Consider the following 18,984-nt stretch of genomic DNA (forward strand, 5'->3'; position numbering starts at 1 on the left):
CTCTCACTCAGCGTCAGCGAAGCCCTGAGCAGCTGCCGGCCCACGGGGTCAGGCTGCAGCTACCGGCAGCGTTTCAGCCGGCTCCTGGCCGCGAGCCCCTGCGCTCGGGGGGGGCAGGGGTTGGACCCGTCTGCCCAGCGCTCCGGCCCCTCCATGGGCACCAAGGTCAGGCCAGCCCCTCCCAGCGTCTCTGCCCTCACCACGGGCTCTGTGCTCTGGATCTGCCTCGTGGCGGCTGGTCAGCCAGCAGCTGCCTCCCAGGGCACCGACAGCGGCTGTGTCAGGAGCGTCGGGCCCCACACGGGGCACCTGGTTCGGCAGGGACAGGGCTCAGGGCCCCCAGCAGTCCTGCAGCCAGAGTTCAAAGACCACCACCGGCGCCGTGGTCCTCTGCAGACCCCTCCCGCCCCTTGCCCGCCTGCACTGGGAGCCCTGGCCCAGCCACCCCCCCTGGGTGACACTGGCGAGGCGGCGCAGCAGAGAACGGGAGCATTGTCGAGCCCTCGCGCTGCCCGCGGGCTCTGTAACCCATCCTGGCCAGAGCTCCCGGGACAGTGACACGGGGCCGAGGCGTGCACCAGCCCCTCCATCCCCTTGCAGCAGAGGAAGCCCAAGGAAGGGGCAGAGTGGAGCCGCAGCCTCTGCAGGCGTTCGAGCAGCACCACGCACCTTTCCTCAAGCCTCTCCCACCTTGGGCCTGCTGCAGCAGACACGGCCCCAGCCCAAAGTGCCACCACTCTGGACCCAGAGCTGGTCCCAGGCCTGAGCCAGCTCAGCAAATCCCACCAAATCCCACCCTCAGACGTTCAGCCTGACCTTTGCCCAGCGCCAGCAGGACAGAGGTACAGTGGCTGCTGCTCCCCTTCTGGCTTTCACCAGGGCCTCCAGCTGCACCACCCCAGTCCTCTGACCTCAGCGGGCAGCCAGGGGCACCGAGACCCCCCCCCGAACGTGGCTTCCTTCCCAGGGGAAGGGGATTTTCCCACTCCAGCTGGCCCGGGAGATACAGAGGGGAGATGTTATCAGGGCAGAGCAGGCTCTGAAGCCAGAGGACAGCTCTAATTATTGAGACCCAATTCCATTACAGCAATCTCAGCCCCAGGCAACACAGGCCAGATTTTCCAGAGGGGCTGAGTGACATGGATGCAGCTTTCCCTCTGCACCCACATGAAAAATGAATTATACACACACAGAGCAGACCTGTAGCCATCCACAGGGACCATTCCCATGTGTCACCAAACCATGCTGCTCCTGCTCCAGCAGAGCCGAGGTGACACGTCACTCCAGACCTCCCCGCTTCCCAGTCAGAGAGCTCCCAGGTCCCTTTCGCCACCATCCACTTTCACCTTGTTCTCCAGCTTGTTTTGACTCACCTGGGCATCTGCCATGTCCTGGCTCCAGCAGACTCCAGCCAAAGCTGTGGTGTGGGCATGCGGCTCTGGAAGGACGCCCGTGGGAGAGGCGGCAGCCTGGAGCAGGATGCGGGCAACAAAGACAGTCCCAGTTTTGCCAGGGGGTGGGAGACAGAGCAGGAGAGGAGCTAGAACCAGAGGTGTCAGCGTTAACCCCCCTCCTCCTGGCTCACGGAGGAGCCTCCAGAGAGGGGTTCCCTCCCAGGAAGGGCAGTGGGTGAGGCAGGGGCTGGTCTGGGACACGCTCACCCCGAGGAGGGAGAGCAGCTCTGCCAGCCCACGGGGAGACCAAGGTAGAGTCCAGCATTAGCCAGCAGAGCTACCTGTTCTTCCCCCCATTCCCTTATCTGGGGGGCAGGAGAGGGAGGGAAGCATTTTAAAGTCATTCCCCAAGGCAGCAAGAAAGCAGGCAGCAAGTCAGGGTTTTAACCAACCTTCTTATTTCTTTATTTGAAAGGCACAGCTTGTACGTCCTTGATACAGCATTTTCAGTTCCTCTTATTATAGGTCAAGTGATTAAACACAAAAAGCAAAACAAGATCTTTCTAAAGGACTATATACAAACACCAGATTATTATTTAGTTTTATTTTTTTGTTCCATTTTTGTTTTTTATAGAAGACACGCTAGCGCACGGAGATAAGAACAGAGAAAGCTGCTGTATCCTCTACACGGGGGCAGGGACGCAGGGACGGGGAGGACCAGGGAAGGCTCTCAGTCTGCCTGCCCCCCCCTCCCCCCCAGCCGCCCGAGCCCCCGAAGCCAGGTGCTATGCCAAGGGGGAGCGGGTGGTAGAGGCTCCCCCTCCAGCCCGAGGCCGAGGGGCAGCCCCAGCGGCCGGAGCGCGTCGTACTGCCGCAGGACTGGCTAAGAACAGATACATGCAGAACAGCGAGGTGCCGGCCTGGCATTAGTGCAGGAGGGGTGCGGGGAGGACAGGGACGGGTGACGCAAGGAGATCAAGAGCGCTTGGGGAGGGAGGAGATGGTTCCAGGCAGGGATCCCAGCAGGGAGTTGTGCAGAAACTGTCAGGATCAAGGGGCATCTTTAAATACCAAGGGGGGAACGGCAGGCGGGGGGGAGCCACATGGCACCGAGGAGCTTGGACAGCCAGGGGGCAAGCGGCCCGGGAGCAGCCCAAGCCAGGCTCTGGCTTGGCTCTGTGAGGAAGTGGGAGCAGGGACAGGGAAGCCAGGCTGGGCACAGGGAGAGCACGATCGGCCACACGGTTACTGCTACGGCGCCTGCGTTGCTGCGGAGCAGCCCCTTCGCGGGGACGGCGGTGGGGGCATCCCCCAGGCACTGCTGCCCATGGGAACAGGCCTGGCAAGATGCCACCAAACACAAGCCCCCGCGATTCTGCTGCGCAGCAACTACAGAGAGATACTGCATCTTGCATCAACCCGCCTCCCCCACCCCCCAGACAGCCCCCTCCCCCCGGCCCCCCATTCACTCTAATCCGATTTCTCCCCGTCATCATCTTGGTGGGCATCCCCGTCGTGGCCGTTCTTGTCCTCCTTGGAGAGATGAGCCTGAGAGCCCAAGGCTGAGAGTGAGAGGAGCCCAGTGCCGGCACTGACGGCAGGGAGGGACGGGGGCTGGAGGCCCACGGGGAGTGGAGTCAGAGGCAGAGCAAGGGCTTGGAGCTGCGACAACTGGTGAGCTTGAAGCTGCTGCTGTAGAGAACGATGGACAGACGGGACGACAGGAGAGGGATATTGTCATTCTGAGTGCCCTTGGACCCCAACCCAAGGGCCTGGGCCGCCCAGGCAGTCTGTGTCAGCAGCCAAGCTTCAACCGGGGACCTCTGGGTCCCGGAGAGCACCACAGCCTCGGGGCAGGGGGTGGAACAGAGCCTGGAGTCCTCGGGCTGCGACAGCCTCGAGAGAACACTGAGGAGCGTGTCCCCAGCATGACACAGCCCCTGGCCCACAGGACATCTGGCCTCAGACTCTGGCGTGCCCCAAGGAGGAGGTTAAAGCCCTCCCGACCTTGACCCAGAACAGATGGTGTTTTCATGTCAAGGAGCTGTTGCGGTTCCTGCTCAAAACCAAAGCTCCTCTCCTTGCACCCTGCTGGGACAGAGCAGGAGCCCGTGGTGCCCTGCAAACCCCGGCCCACGCCGTAACCAGCCCGGAGAAAACGGGCCAGCCCAGCACTCAGCCTCATCCCAGCAGGGCTGCAGCCTGCTCCCAGCACACGGGCCACGTCCCCAGGTCACGACGCCCCTGCCCAGCTCTGTCCCGAAGGCCAAAGGCACGAAGTCCCGTCCCTCCCAACCCAAACTAAACGTGCATCACGTACACGGATGATGGAGTTCAGTTCTGGTGCTGTAACCTGCTTGGCCCGTTCAATGGCTCCCAGGACTTGCTGCTGATGCTGGTGTGGAGAGAACAGAGGGATTCAGGGTCAATTCTAGGATCACGGGGAAGGGAAGAGGGATGCAGCCCCACCAGGTCCGACACACACATGTGACCTCAGACGCCAGTGCTGGCCGGGCACTGAGCCGGCAAGTTCACCCGCAGCTGGGGACCCCGCACACACCTTGTCTGTGACAAGGACCTGACACCACTGAGGCCCAGGGTGGCGAAAAGGAAAACTGTACTTGCTCCTCTAAGAGCACAAGGTCTCTGAACCCCAGGCCTGCCCACTGTACTCCAGCAAGTGGATTTTTCTTTCCATCTTGGCAGCAGGACAGGGCTGGGGAGGGGGTTGCATTAAGATGCCAAAGCTTTAGTTGTGGCTTAGTTATTAGGCAGCTCTGATCAGCAAGGCACTTCATCCTCCTTGAAAACAGGTGGGGAGGAAAAACAGCCCGTCCTCAACCCCACAACTAACCCAGAGTGAGAAACTGCCGCCATCCCACAGCTAGTCCTGACCAAGAAACCAGCCATGAGCTCAGCCTCTGTGGGGCTGTGCTGGGGGCTGGACACACACAGCACCACAAGTGCTTCATCTTCCTCCTGCCTCGAGCAGCAACTCCCAAGCCCTCCCAATTAATTTCTCAGGGGAGTGGGAGGAGCCCATCAGCCACATTAATTAATGAGGCAGAGGAACCAGATCTCAAGGAGGAGCCATATGGAGGTGTTTTTTTAAATGCTCTCCTCCTCCACTTAGCCACCCAAAGCTCCCACCACCCCTGCAGAAGTGGCAGACGACTCTGGAATCTCGGGCAGGAGAGAACCGAGCCCATCTTTGTCCCAAGCCAACAGAGGGGATGGATGGGCACCGGGCCAGCGTGCGGTGCCTGGGGGGCTGCCCCCGGGCCAAACCTGTCCTGAAGGGCTCATCCCTGTGCAGGGCCTGGGAGCAAGTGACAGGTTTCCTGGACCGGGGGCAAGGAGCTGCCGGTGCCCAAGGGCCATGGCGGGACCAAGGCCTCTGCTCCCCCGAGTCAGAGACGAGGCCGAGCCGGGGGACTCACCTCTTGCGAAAGGTAGGGCAGAACCTGTGCACAAATCCCGTTTAGCCTCTTGACGATTTCAGCCTAGACGGTGGGAAGAACAGAAAGGAAAGGCATCAGACAGCTTGGGGCTGCTCCCCTGCCCCAGGCAGGGCCCGAGTCCCCACACAGCCCTAAGAAACCCCACTTTCCCCAGAAAGATGTTGGCAACATCCTGGTGCCATGGGGGGGTCACCTCACCCCCAAGGCCCCTCCCCACAGAGCTAAATGAATCAACGCTGCTGACTGCAAAGAGCGGGTTTTCAACATTCTCTTCCCTCCCCGGGTCTCCAGTGTTCGTTCAACGAACTGGGAGCAACCAGAGAGGAAACTTATTACAGACCCAGGTGGGGATGTGCTGAATTACATTTGCTACGCTGACAGGCAGGCACAGGCACTGCCTGCGCCGGGACCCCCGCTTGGCCTCCTCGGACCCCCTGTCCCGAGCAGCACCCCCACAGACCTGGGGCGACCCAGGGAGACCACAGGGACTGGACAGCTTCTTCACTAGCCTCATACAGGCAGGTGCAAATTTTGGGGTGTTGAATGCTGGGAAAGAGTAAAGCTATGAGCCCTCTGCAAGCCACTTTCCAACGGAGTCAGAAATCCAGAGCCAAAGGGTTTAGGCACATGCCAAAACCAGCACCACAGGGGAGCGGACTGGGCTGGGAGACAATTCATGGGACAGCAGCAAGGATTCATGGCTCAGATCCTTTATCAAGATGCAGGTTTCCCCACAGAAGCCAGTCTCAGGGGTTTACCAGTGAGGGCGATGGGATCAGAGGCACCAAGTGCCTTTGTGGGGAGCAGCATTGTGCTAAGAGGCGTGTAACTGAGCCACAACACAGACGACTTTGTGACAGGAAGCCGAAGCCAGACAGAGTCAGGCTCAGAGGAGGCTCACGTTGTTAACAGCACAGGTAATTAGCCACCGGGGATAATTAACAACTTCACCACCAGCGAGGGTAATGAACAAACTTACCCAGGCTGCAGCAGAGTCTCCATCACAAGGAGGTCTGCCATCCCTAACCACAGCCCGAGAGAAGTGCTCTCTGGCCTGGCTGCAGCAAGAGCTTGGGGGGAGCCAAAGGTGTTTTTCACGTTGGGGTGATCCCCACAAGCCTTCCTGGGCATCAGGGAAGGCAACAAGGCCAGGAACCCATCCAGGGGGAGGCAGGGTCATCTCCCACCCTCCACCCCAGGTCTGTGTCTGCTGACCGGCTCTGAGCTGCCGCCCCAGACCCTGCCTTGTCTGGTGCTCAAATACCTGTTCAGGCCCTGGGGAGAATCAGAGCGTGTCTGCAGCCCGGGGTGGGAGCCCTCAGTCCAGGCACTGCACTCCCAGGAGCTGGGGGGGTCCCAGCATTTCAGAGGCAGCTCTGACATTTACAGATTCATGGCATTTCTAGTTCCTGAAATACCACTAAAGTGACGAGGGCAAAGCACAACAGACAACCCACCCTCCCCAGGAATTACAGCACTTGGAAATGCCTTCCCCTACCTGTTTGTGCATTTCAATATTCAGCCCGTAGGACATCTCGTAATACTGTAGAGTGGGAGAGAAGGGAACAAAAGAAATGGTAAGTCTCCATCAGGTAAAGTGGCTCCATGCAGCAGCGCTGGGAACTACTGCTGCTTTCCTAGGAAAGGCTGGGCAAGGATGGAAGGAGGAAGAGGCCAGCCCTAGGAAACAAAAGAAGCAGGAGAAAAGCCCAGACAGGGACCCTCTCCAGGCCTAAGGCAGAAGCACCAAGAGCCCAGGCGCTCCCTGCCCACCCTGCTCCAGCCTCACGCTGCTGCAGACAGAGACCTGGGAACTTGCCGACTGGGCCCCATGCCAGACTCCTCACTGACACCTCTCTGCAGTCTGCATCAAGGTGAGAGCAAGCGATGCTGCTTCAAAGCTGAAAAAAGGCTCAGGGCTCCACAAACTTCCACATCCACAGCCAAAAGACAGGCAGCGTGACTCTACAAGCTTTGCCTGGCCAATATCCTAAAGCCCACATGGCTGCTTCAGCAGCAAATGGAAGAGATCACAACTGGGCTTCATCTAGCAAGTAACACATCCAGCTGCACACAGCTCCAGCTGTTTGGGAAGAAGCTATGTGGAAAAAAAAAAACCACCCAAAAACCAACCACCAAAAAAGCCACCCAGAAAACCCCCATGCAGCAAGCAACAGGCAGCTATAGAGCAATCTATTGGCAGGAGAAACTAATTCCTGACCCCTGGAAGAAGGTGATGTTTGAGTTTAGAAATCTCCTCCCTCAGCTTGCAGGCTGCAATCCTGATTCCTCTGAAGGGAAGGAAAAATCCACATCTGCACTCATTTAATTCAAGGAGAAGATCACTAGCGTTTTGGTACCGACGCCACAAGTCTGAGAAGCATCCAGCCTGCTATCGCCATGATCTCAGCCTGCTCTAACACCACGGCTGGCTCTCAAGGCTTCTTTGCATTCTAAAGACTGAGCAGGAAGCAGGAGTCCGACCCCCAAGCTGCTAATTGTGACTTATTCAAAAATCAGAGCAGCTGTAGCAGCTTTGCACATTCACAGAAACCCTCCTCTTCGCTCCCCGTGACTTGCTGTGGCGGGGAGCGACAGCAGCTCTGTGCGACTCCGGCTCAGCACACGGAGAAGGCAGGAGCTGCCGCGCCTGCAGAGCCTCCAGCGCGGCACAAGAGAAACAGCCCTTCCCCTCTGCCACCAACCTGCTCATGGCAGCACGAATCAGTTACAGTGACCATCAGCACTAAGGGGAAAAAAAATATCTCAGCCACACCTGGAGATGAGCATCTCCACCCAGGCTGCAAGGCCCAGGAAGTAATCACCAACTGGGGAGGATAGGGCAGGCTTCCCCACCAGCAGACAGGGAAAGCTGTAACCTCTTCTCAGCCCCGGCCCCAGCACACCCAGCTCCCACAGCCTCAGAGTCAGGACACACCAGCAGTACAGGGGGCCGGATGGGACAGCTCCCTTATTCCTGGTGCTAAAGTCCTAACTCGGCTCTGAAGAGCTGCTGTATTAATTTCTACACCTTATCTCTTCCTTCCAGGGCAGGTGCAGCAGCTGGCAAGCAGGCACCAGCTCATCTCTATGGACAGTATCACAACCTCCTGTTAACTCCCTGACAGGAGGGGAGGCACAGCCTTGCCCACATCCCTCCCGCTACTGCAGGGCCCTTCCCCGTGCGGGAAGACCGAGGCATTACCTGTCAGGTAAACTGTCACCCCGCCTGCAAGACCATGGCTGTTTGCTGGCAGATTTTTCCTTAGAGTTGCAGCTGAGCCCGTTGCCCACGCATGGCACCACATCTCGTGCCGTGAGCAGGCACCGTGTGGGGACGTGCACGCTTTGTGCCAGGACACACGCACCAGTGAGACACGCCAGCACTTGGCGCCGCAGCTCCGCGAGGCTGCCAGGGCCACGGCAAGGTGCACAGGGTTTAGCACTCGCACAGCAGCTGATTTTTCCTTCCGAATCCCACGGGGCTCGTGGGGTTTCCCAGCTTCATGCCTTCCCAGGGCACTGTTTTGTCTTTCATGGGCCATGACTCTCCTGGGGTCCCCAGCACCTTGCAGGTCCTCCTCGGGTGCCCGAGAGCTGTCGCCTCCCCCAGGGCCCAGGGGTCAAGCAGCGAGGCAGCAGCAAGGCCACGCGCCCATCGCCAGCCAGCAAGTACTCAGCCCCTGGGCCTTTCCCGTGTCCAACAGTCCCCTGCTACTTCCCCTCAATTCAACCATCCACTACATGCAGGCAACACAAGAGGAAAGCCCCGTTTTCAGAAGAGCCAGTGCCAGCCTTGCCCAGAGACCCGCACTCGGGCTCCCTCCAGGCCAAACCCCAGCGCAGGCACCTGCTCGGCGCCGGAGCCCCCACCCGCGCTGCCCACGCGCTGCCGGCTGCCAGGCCTGTCCTTACCATGACGTAGTGACGCTGCATCTCCGATTTCTCACTGGCTAGTTTGTCACATTCCAACTTCAAGCTGAAAAACCAGAAAACAGTAAAAAAAACACAAACAGGAGGTGAGAGAGTTGATGGCCACAGAGCAGCTGCTTCCTGCAGGGCCCCATCCCGGCCAGGTGGCCTTCTCGGCCACCACCACCCGGACCCCGAGGGACGGCTGGAGCCGGGCCGCACCGGCTGGCACAGCGGCAACCTGGGAGCCCGTGCCCTTCCCAGCTCACGTTCCAGAGAAGCAACACAAGGGCATCCACCAGCTGGACACCCGCCTCTCCCAGGCAAATCCTTCTGGTGGGAAGAGGAAGAGCTGGGCAGAGCAGAGGGGGCTGCCCGAGGAGTGGGCTGCCTTCCTTCCGCGGGTCACCGGCAGCCTCTCGCACCGGCCTGTCTGCAGCGCTCGAGAGATGCTCCGGTACAACTTCACAAGCAAAGCCAGATCCATTTCTGGATGGTGGAGGGAGGCCCAAGCACAGCAGATCCCTCCAGAAGAAAGGATTTTTTCTCTCCTTTAGGTTCTTCACACCCTTCAGAGAAAGTGCTGCTGCTCCCAGGGTTTTATGAGACTCCAACTCACCAGCCGAGCAACTGCAGCGGGCACGTGCTGTGGTTTTATGTTTCAAACAAGAAACAGCTTCACCTACACAAAACCTGCTTCTTCTCGAGCAGATTAAGTCCGAGGGGGTGGAGCGGGGTGGGGGGACAACCTCCCTTCCAGCGGGCACGCTGCGTGGGCTGCCTGCGCCCTCGCTGGCACTGCCCAGACACGGGGGCATCAGGAAACAGCCGCTTTCAGCGGTTTTTTTGCCTGTTCTGCCAGAGCAACGCCGCCGCCGCAAACCTGCGACCCGACGCGCGGCAGTGGGGGGAAGGCAGGCGAGGCCACGGCAGCCACGCGGAGGCACGTGCCGCCGGGCCGTGGCGGGGGCATCGCCCGGCCAGCTCGGCCCAGAGCCTCACGGTTATCTCAGAAACGGTCACAAATCCGTCACCAGCGCTCGCACACACGCCCGCGGTGAAGCGGAAGCTTTCGGATTTAAGCGCTCCCTGCAGCGTCCGCGGTCCAGGAATGGCAGCCAGCGAGCAGAGCCGAGGAAAACTCCCAGTCAGACGCGGGCGGCCTGGCCACGGCTCCCGGGCGAGCGGCGCTCCCGGGGAAGGACGAGGCGCGCTCTCCCCGCCGGCGAGCCCGGCACGACGGGGCCTGCCCGCGGCCCCCCCGGCGCTGCCCCGCGCGGCGAAGCGGCGGGACCGGCGCGGCTCCGGGGCGGGGGCTGGGCGCGCACCTACCTGTGGTACTGGGCCTGCAGCAGCTGGAACTCGTCCTTGATGCGGTCGCAGGAGTCGGAGGTCGTGAACTTCAGCTGCTGCGGCAGGTGAGAGGAGCCCTTGAACGAGAGGAGACAGCGCTGGGGCCGGGGGCAGCGGCCCGGCCCGCTCCGCCCCGCGGCCGAACCCCCGGCCCCGGGGAGCCCCGCGGGGCCGGCGCGCCCAGGCCCGGGACGCGCCCAAGGTCACCCGTGGGGGCCGCCGGCGCCCGGGCCCTTCCCCCGGGCGCTGCCGCCGGCCCCGCCACCCCCCGGCACCGGCCGGGGCGGCTCCGCCGGCGCGAGGGGACCCCCCTCCCCCCTCGCTGCCGGCGGCGGGAGGCGCTGGGTCGCCCCGGCCCCACCGGGGCCGCCACCCGCGGGGAGGCCCGCGGCCCCCGCCGCCCCCGGTACGCGGCCGCGCCGTACCGAGTGCCGGCTTTGTGGAAACATCATGTCAGGCTGCGGCTCGGCCCCCGCACGGAGCGGCCCGGTGCCGCCGCCCGCTCCCGCCGCAGCTCCCCCCGCCGCCGCCGCCGCCGCCTTTGTCCGCGCCGGGCCCGGCCGTCCCGGCCGCCCCGCCCCGGCCGCACCGCTCGCCCCGCGCCGCTCCCGCCGCCCCGCCGCCGGCGCCTATTGTCTAATGGCGGCTGCGGCTCCGGCTCCGTCCTGCGGCTGCTCGGCACCACCTGCCGCCGCCGCCTCCCCGGGCCGGGCGGGCCCACGGCCGCCCCCGCCCCCGCCGGTCCCCGCCCCCGCCGCGCCGCGCCGCCGGCCGCGGGCACCGGCCGGGCCCGGGCGGCGGGGGCCGGGCGGGGGGCCCGGGCCGGGGCTCTGCGCGGCCGCCCGGCTCCCCGGCCCCGCGGCCGGGAGCGGGGCTGAGCCGGGACGGGCCGGTCCCTGAGCCCCGGCCCCGGCCGCCGCGGCCCCGCCGGCGCGGCCTGGCCCGGCCCCCCCGCACCCTCTCGGATCGCGCCCCCGCCCGCTCGGCGGCGGGACCCGGGCCGAGCCCCCGTCGGCGGGGCCGTGGGTTCGCCCCGGGCCGCGGGGGGGGCGCGTCTGCAGGGCCCCGGCCGGTCCCCGCCGTCCCGGGCCCGGCCGGGGAGCCCCGGGCGGGCCCCGATGCTGCTTCTGTGGCGCGGGAGAGCGCGGGCCCGCCCGGGGAAGAGGCTCCCGTGGCCCCCGGCGTGGCCCCCCCGTCCCGCCGTGTCCCGGGGGGCTCTGCCGGCGCCCAGCTCCGTCCCGGTTCTGAAACCTGCGGCGACGGGGCAGGATCCGGCCCGCGCAGGCAGCGCCCGCGGACGGGGCTCGATGTCACCCCCTTCCCCCGCCGGGGAACAGGGCTGCTCACCCACGGGGGCGTCTTCCTTCAGCTCACCGGGGGAGGCAGAGGCGAGGGAATCCACCTGCAGCTGGTCCCCGCCAATCTTCCCATCCCCAGACATCGGAAAAGGCTGCCCTGGGTGCAACTCTGGTCTTAAACCTGCTGCCGGAGGATCAGGCCCCGGGGTCTGTGTCCTGGGGGACCAGCTGCATCCCCACAGGGAGCAGAGAGGTGAGAATTCAGCCACAGACTTCGTTGCTGGAAGAACTTTGTTGCCATGGGGCCTCTTGCAAGCCACAGACACAGATGTGGCAGAGCTGAGGCGGGATCGGGTCCCTGGAATCCAGCCCGAGAACAAGGGGCAGGAGCAGGGCTGGCGTGTGTGAGCGCCAGGGAGCTTTCATCAATTGCAGATGCTGCTCTCTGTCTATCTTCAAAAATCAGTACATTTTCTGATTAAAAATAAAACCCCACACGTCATGACTCCAGCACTGCGGGCTGGGCTGTTGTGGTATTTATTTTTGAAGAGAACTATATAGCAGCTGAGTTATTGTGACACCTCCTGCATATTGTGCAGTAGCTTTTTCACTTCGACATCTCCATATTAGTGAAAACTGTGACAGCTTCATGCCAAGGATTATTAATAGTGCAGGCAGGCTTTATGTCCCTGCAGAATAAGGGTTGGAAAACAGGGTAGACAGTCTCCTCCCAGCGCATCGACATCCTGGTTCCCTTTTCACACGTAGAGAAACTGAGCCGCCCCGGCGTGGGCCTCGCACAAGGGCAGTGGGATGCGGTTTGGAATCGGTGTGTGCGGGAGCGCGGGCCAGGTCCCTGCTGTCCCCCTCCCTGCAGAGCCCAGGCCTGCCTCCCCCCACGGCCCGTTCCTGCCAGGCTTGTCCCCTTGCTGTGTGGGGGGAAGGAAGGGACAATGGGATGCACGAGGGTCTTGCCCTCAGCTGTGTGATGTTCCAGACAGACAGTGCCTGGGCTGAGAGCTTTGCCGCGGCTGCCCCCGGCACAGAACAGGTAATGGTCCCCACTCCATTATAGGAATTAGGTATCTGTTACAGAGATGATTATGTTAAGTGCAGAAGAAATGTGCAGCATGCAAATGCTGTACCTGGAATCACGTGTTGGAAATTGGGGACTGTGGGCTCTCTCCTGCGCTCTGCAGTGGGAGCGCTGGTGCAAGGTCGGCCACTGTGAGCCCATGTGTGTGGCCACTGAGGACATTCTGGGCTGGGCCAGCTCAGCCCGAGCTCCGAGCTTGGGAGCACCCGGAGCTTGGGAGCCTCTTTCACGGGCGCTGCCCGTGGGGTTTGTGCTGTTCAGACTGCTCCTGCTTTGTCTGCAGAAGGGCTCCCATGTTGTTCTAAGTTACTCCTCTTAGCTGAAAAACCCCTTTGAGTGTGTGTGTGGGTCGGGAGGCTCACGTTTGCTGCTCTTTGGAAACACAGATTAGGTGTATTCCTGCAGCAGCTAGAGACCTAAACCACGATGTCAACTGCCCTGTGCAACATGTACACAAGCAAAAGAGATGGCCCCTAAATACAGGGCAGGTTGTTTCCCCTATCTTACAGACTTGGCCCCTGTTGGAGGTGCTGGGGGTGACCTGGTGTGCTGCACCTGCAGAGCAGTTGCTGCCCGTTAGTGTCTCCCCATCCAGGATGTGGCAGGGGCTGGTCGTGGTGCGGAGCAGGACAGAGTGTGCCATGAGATCTCCAGAGCGTGATCTTGCCTCACCATGTCCCCTCAGGTAAGACGAGAAGGGCAGCCAGGGCCAAAGACACGTTCTTCACCCGGTGCCGGCTGCCTTTTAGTGCCTGTGTACGCGCTTTTGAGAGACACGCAGGAATATCTGTCTGCTTGCTGAGCCAGGTAGCACCTCTGCTCTCCTTCTGCAGCTCACCCCTACATTGCTCATCTAGATATTATAATTTCTTCTTTAACTCGAATGAAGTTTTTTCCTGTTGAGATAAAGCAGCAAAGTTGCCACATAGCAACTGACACACCAGGTATTCCTAATGATGGCGCTGCCAAAGCTGTGAGGCGTTTGTCCTTGGTAAGACAAAACCAGGCTCTCCCTGAGGTTGATGGACTTTCAACAACAGCAGCAGTTACAAGAGCAGGTTGAACTTCCCAGAGGAGGACGCAGAGACACTCTTCCCGGGCCCTGGGCTGGCAGCGTGGAGCCTCCCTCGGCTCAGCAGCACGCACCCTCCTCGGCTCGGACCTCGGCCTGCGGCGAGGGCTGGTGGAGCCTCTCCGCGGCGCGTGCCGGGACCGGCTGGGCAGCCGCACAGCCACTGGCCACCTTGCCCGCAGCTTTGCCCCGGGCGGGCTCCCCGGCAGTGGGGAGCGATGGTGGATCTCGAGTTTTCCCTTGGTCATGGCGACAGTGCGGGAGTCCTGCTCACACTGTGCCGCCGTCCTTTCTCTTTGCGACAGCTCGCAGGCGCTCCCTCCCAAGCGGGAAATGAAATGTTCCTTTATTGGCTTTTATGTTGGCTACAAAATGTTCCATTTTATCTTTTTTTTTCCCCCTCCTTACTTTCTTCCAGGAAACACTCTAATTTATGGTATAATCTTGGCAAATCCCAATCCAGGGGAACACAAACTCGCTTGTGCCTAGTAAATGACTCTTTAACGGGCCTGTCTCCAGCCGGGCGATGTATCTGCATCTGAAGAAGGGGGAATTATAACCTTGCCCAAGCAGCGGCCCTGTGTGTGTCAGTGGGGGTGAGTATGGCCTGGGCATGGTGACAGAACTGTGTGGAGGAGCCTGTCTTGATCATCACCCCCTGGTGAGAGGAGGGGATTCCCACAGCCCACCTCAGACCTGGCTCAGGAAAGGAGGGGTTTTTCCAGCGCAGGAAGGGAGCTCTGAGCACGTGTGTAGGAGCTCTCCGAGTGAACCAACATTCATCCGCTGTGAGGCTGTTCTACACTCTGGAACGCTGCACCTGAAGCAGATGGGTCCCTGCCTCTCCCCCAACACCTCAGCCAGGAGCAAGGTCATGCCAGGCTCTTTCTGCAGCCAGGGCTGGGTTGGGGTTGGGCTGATGCAGATGGGTTTCCAGGGAGCGTGTCCGGCCCTAGGGAAGCCAGACTACCCTTTGGAGAGGCTGCAGAGGGCAGCCAGGGACTTGGCTGCTGACGTGGGCAGCCTGGTTGAGGGCCTGACGCTGCATGGCGATTTGGCGTGGGAAGCGGCAAAGGGGTCTCACAGGGGCTGGAGAGCCACTTGCCCTCTCCTGTGACAGCCCGCTTCGCATCAGCCTTCCAGGGTCAGGAGCCATGCCTGCCCTCAGCGTGGCTGTCAGGCGCTGTGGCACGCGTGGCGACCTCACAGCGTGGCTGCTGGCCTTGTGTCTGCCCCAGCCCTGCGCCCCCAGGCTGAGCCACACTGTGTCCACACTGAGCTTCGCCCTTCACTGCGCCCAGCCCTTGCCCAAGCCTGTGGCTTGCCCGGCCGGAGAGCAGGAGCAGCCTCCGGATCAGGGCCAGTGCGGGACTGGGCCTCTCCCGTGCTGGGCTCCTGCCTGCAGAGGCTGGAGGGAAGATCCTGCCCTCGCTCTTGCTCGCCGTGACATGCGTGCCTGGGGACGTCCTCGCTCGCCAGGTTCCCTGGCCACTGGTGCTGGAGCCTGGTTGCCCTGGGACTGGGAGTTTATATTTAGCATTGCTAATGGAGCGATGGGCTGTCCCAGTCCCCTGCCCCAGCAGGAGGGGTTCGTACAGGGATGTCCTAATGAGACCAGAGCAACTTCCTATTCGTTCCTAAAAGGAGCAGTCTAACAAAGCTGCCAAAAATAAATCTGTTTAATGAAGAGCCTTTGTAAATTATTCAGATATTATATCCCGCTCCAGCACTGGTTCAAGGAGAGAGGCTGTACAGACACTTTCTTCTCTGAAGCTCTGGACGCAGGGTGAAAGTCATGCTGTCATTGCAATGGAAATGTAGGCCCTAAGATCCTGCTTTTACCCGGAGAATACTGTCTGGAGTTAAAAAGGAAGAAATAAAAAAGGTACAGCAGCAATTCGGGCCCTCAGACAAGGAGGGTTTTTTCCTTCCCACCCACCCCCCTCAGGACCACTCGAGTCCCAACACCTAAAGCTGACCACAGACACAAATGCTTTGCAGGACTGAGTCTGAGAAATTCGTGCGTCCCTGGTCACTGCACGCCTCAGCGCGGTGTGGGCAGGACCCCACTGGAGGTGGCGAGGTTCAGCCAGCGGCTCCTCCTTCGCTTCTTAGTTGTGGCTTCAGTGCTGTGGACTCTTTCCAGTAGAAACAGGGCTGAGACCCACCAAACTCATTAAACTTCAGCTGCCATCCATACACCAGCTGCTGACAAATCCCAGTCCCTCCCCGGGATGTAAAGCCTGGCTTTGCAGAGCGCGTCCCCCACTGCCACCCCACGCTCAGGCATTCGTGAGGCATTTTATCGGGCACAGTGGCCGGCAGCTGGCAGCTATCAGCCCCAGCCTGCCCGTGCCACCCTGATGGGGCTCAAGGCTTCTTCTCTCCCACCTCCCCGCTGTCCCAGCCTGTCCTCGCCTGCTGCGCCCAGCCCTGCAGCTTGGCTCCCCACTGCCTGCTTCTGCTCACCCGCAGCCCCGTGGGGCCGAGCCCGACCGCCACGGCCTGCGCACGCAGCAAAGCCATTGTGCAAAGTTTCCCTGCTTACTTTAATGTGGAGCCACGTGGTTTCCAGAGCTTCAAAGCCGCAGGGGTTAACTCCGTGTTTTGCTTCAGCCTTTCGGGACTGCATTTAGGTTTCTCTTGCTGTCAGGCTTTGCTGTTGCAGATGCTCAGCAGGGACTGGTGTGGGAAGGGGCAGCATCCCCTGGGGCGCAAGGAGAGGAGCTTGGCTCAAGGGCGGCATTTCCACAGAGCTCAGGCCGATGCCTGTGGGCCATTCCCACAACCCCGAGGCAGAGGCCGCTTTCTCTCCGCTCCACACGCTGCTGTGATGGGCCGCGCACAGACTCATTGCCCGTGACTCGGGTCAGGGCCTGCACGACCCCGGCAGCGTCCCCGAAGGCCAGAGCAGAGGCTGGCAGGGGGTGGCATCTGGGCACCAGGTTCCCACGTTACTGCCCCCTCCCTTTGCCGGGGCCCCACTCCCTGCCCACCGGCTGGCTTCGCCTGGGAGGCCAGAGGTGCTGGGGACGGTGGGGGAGGCTGGGTGCTGGGCCCCAGCTCCCTGCCACATCCAGGCCAGCTGCTGTGGGACCCAAGGCCACACTGTCCCTTATCACCCCCTTATCATGGGGATTACTGGCTTTTTATATTAAACTTTGTTCAGATAGCATAACGCAATCTACCAGATGCCTCGCAAGGGCTTGGCAGCCCCAGGAGTGATTTATAAGCAATCAGTCTCTGCGGTCTCTCTCTCACATACAGGCCGTTTCCTCCTCTCCCTCACCACCTCCCAACTCTCCCCGCCTCCGCCGTTATCAGTTATCAGCCGTGCAGATCCCCCCGCTGCAGCCAAGGGCTGGAATGAGCCGTGGGGTCCCCCACGGAAGAGGGGTCCCCCCTGCCGCAGCCACCTGGCCGGCTCCCCCAGGGGCAGATACTGAGCCCCAGCCACGGGTCTGGGCCCGGCCTCTGCGGCCTCCCGCGGCCTCCCCTGCCCTGCCCGGCGTGGGGGCAGCCAGGGAGGCAGAACCCCGCGTAGTGCCCCCCCATTACAGCCGCTGTCCCTGGAACTGACATGAGGGCGCAGCCTCTGGACGGCAAACACGCGGCAGGCTCCCAGTTCAGTTACTGGCCCCTTGCTCCAGCGATAGTTTGAAGCTGCCCCTGAACCCCGAAGCTGGGCTGGCTGCTGCAGCACTGTCTGCCTGGCCGAAGAAACCAGCAGGTTCCTGCACTCAGCCTGGACCGAGCGCAGGGTTCCTGTGCGACGGCTGCTCTGGCCGCTGCGTCCCTCGGCAGATTTCACGGCTCCTCGCTGAGACCCCCCTGCACAGCCAGAGCCCCAAGCCTGGCAGAGGGGTCAGAGCTGGGCTCAGCAGCCAGGACCGGTGCTGGCTGGGGCAGCTTCATGGGGTCGGTCTTTGTCTTGAGCTCCAAGGAGCAGCTGACAACGCCCGTGCTGGCAGCTTGTGCCACCCCTCAGTGCCCTGGCAGCACCCTGTGCTGTGGGTTGGGACAGCCTGGGGTGACCCGCTGGTGTCCCCTCTGCCCACACCCCCGCCCAGCCCCGCACTCTCCTCCCCCAGTTTCGGTGGCGGCGATCCAGGGCTGGGGCTGTGGGCAGCGGGAGCTCGCAGAGAGTGAGGGTGACCCACGGCAGGCAGCGGCACGGCACTGCCCACCCTGCGGACACCAGCCAAGAGCCGCTCCGCAGCGCTGCCCCTCGCCCCATCGCTGCCCGGCCCCAGGACACCTGGGTGATCAGGATGGGACACGGCAGGGTCGCAGCAGCTCAGCACGGGGCAGCAGACAAAGCACTTGTTCTGCACCACACGCCCACGTTACCATGCTCTTCTCCTGGGGAAACTGTCTTGCTGCTTGCCCTCAGAGACAGAAATGAACCCCATCCCAAATTCTCCGCCTATACCAAAAGAAAAATGAGAAACTGCCCCATGGATGTGCACAGGTCCCAGCCAGGGATGGCCTGTGGGTAGAAAGGGCCATTCTCCAAGGAAGAGCCTTGCTCTGGGCAGGCGTTTTCCACCCTCTTTGATCCCGTTTTATCAGTGACTTGGAATAATTGGGTTCCATTCCTCATGGTGGCTGCCCCCCCTCCTTCTGCTGTGCCCTGTGGTTTTGCTGCAGACCAATTAGGGGTAATTATCATCCTTTTTACCAGCCAAAGTGCAAGGAACAGTTCACACTCCTTGCAGGAAGCAGGAAAGGGATTTTGCAGCTGAGGCGTGATGAGGAAGCACATGGCAAGGATGCCTGAAATTGCCTGTTCCCGCGCCAGGGCTGGGGCAGCATCAGGCTCCAGAGAAGGACTTAGCTCTGATTGGTGTCTCTGAGGCATTTGGTGGGAGATAAACAGGAAGTTTGAAGCTACAACGCGGTCAGGAGGTCCAGGGAACTCCACTGACCCTTTCCCCGTGGGAAGGCTCCTGGGCTGATTAGTTTCCAGAAGCAGCATTAGAATCCCTCTGCATAGGAAACAGAGACCGAGCCCGATGGTGATCAGCAGGGGCTAGAACAGGCTGGGGGGGCTTCCAGACCAGGCCCGCTCTGTGTCGTGGGCATGGCGAGGACTCTCACCTCTCTCCTCTGTTCCCCTTGCTGGACAAAGGGAATCATGAGATACCAGTTCTAAGGTCAAAGGGATCATCCAGGCTTTCTTCCTGCCTAATGTGGGGCAGATAATCTCTCCTGGCAACCCTACATCACATTCCCCTGCCCCTGTGCAGGATCAGTGCTCAGCTACTGCATGGGAGCTCCATCAAATGAATATTTGCAACAATTTCTGAGATTTGCACAGGGAAGACAGATTACTACACCCTTAAATGTCTTCCTGTACTCAGCCAGTTTAGCAGTGCTGCATTCCAGGTAGGGAGAA

General features: G+C 61.3%; 1 protein-coding gene across 2 annotated transcripts; it reads right to left on the reverse strand.

The window, feature by feature from the left end:
- Window positions 1-1,835: 1,835 nt before the first annotated feature.
- TLE5 (TLE family member 5, transcriptional modulator) lies at window positions 1,836-10,707 on the reverse strand. Of its 2 annotated transcripts, none has more exons than XM_074927881.1 (7): window positions 10,546-10,707; window positions 10,100-10,197; window positions 8,771-8,834; window positions 6,354-6,398; window positions 4,835-4,897; window positions 3,715-3,789; window positions 1,836-3,083 (listed from the first exon to the last, which is right to left on the reverse strand). In XM_074927881.1, the coding sequence occupies exons 1-7, from the start codon at window positions 10,570-10,572 to the stop codon at window positions 2,865-2,867; spliced, it is 591 nt and encodes a 196-aa protein (XP_074783982.1). In that variant the 5' UTR covers window positions 10,573-10,707; the 3' UTR covers window positions 1,836-2,864. The 2 variants fall into 2 exon arrangements, with proteins under 2 accessions (XP_074783982.1, XP_074783981.1); XM_074927880.1 differs by having other exon boundaries at window positions 1,836-3,086.
- Between the last annotated feature and the right edge of the window lie 8,277 nt (window positions 10,708-18,984).

Source organism: Athene noctua, chromosome 27 (assembly GCF_965140245.1).
Source record: "Athene noctua chromosome 27, bAthNoc1.hap1.1, whole genome shotgun sequence".
Classification (NCBI taxonomy): Eukaryota; Metazoa; Chordata; class Aves; order Strigiformes; family Strigidae; genus Athene; species Athene noctua.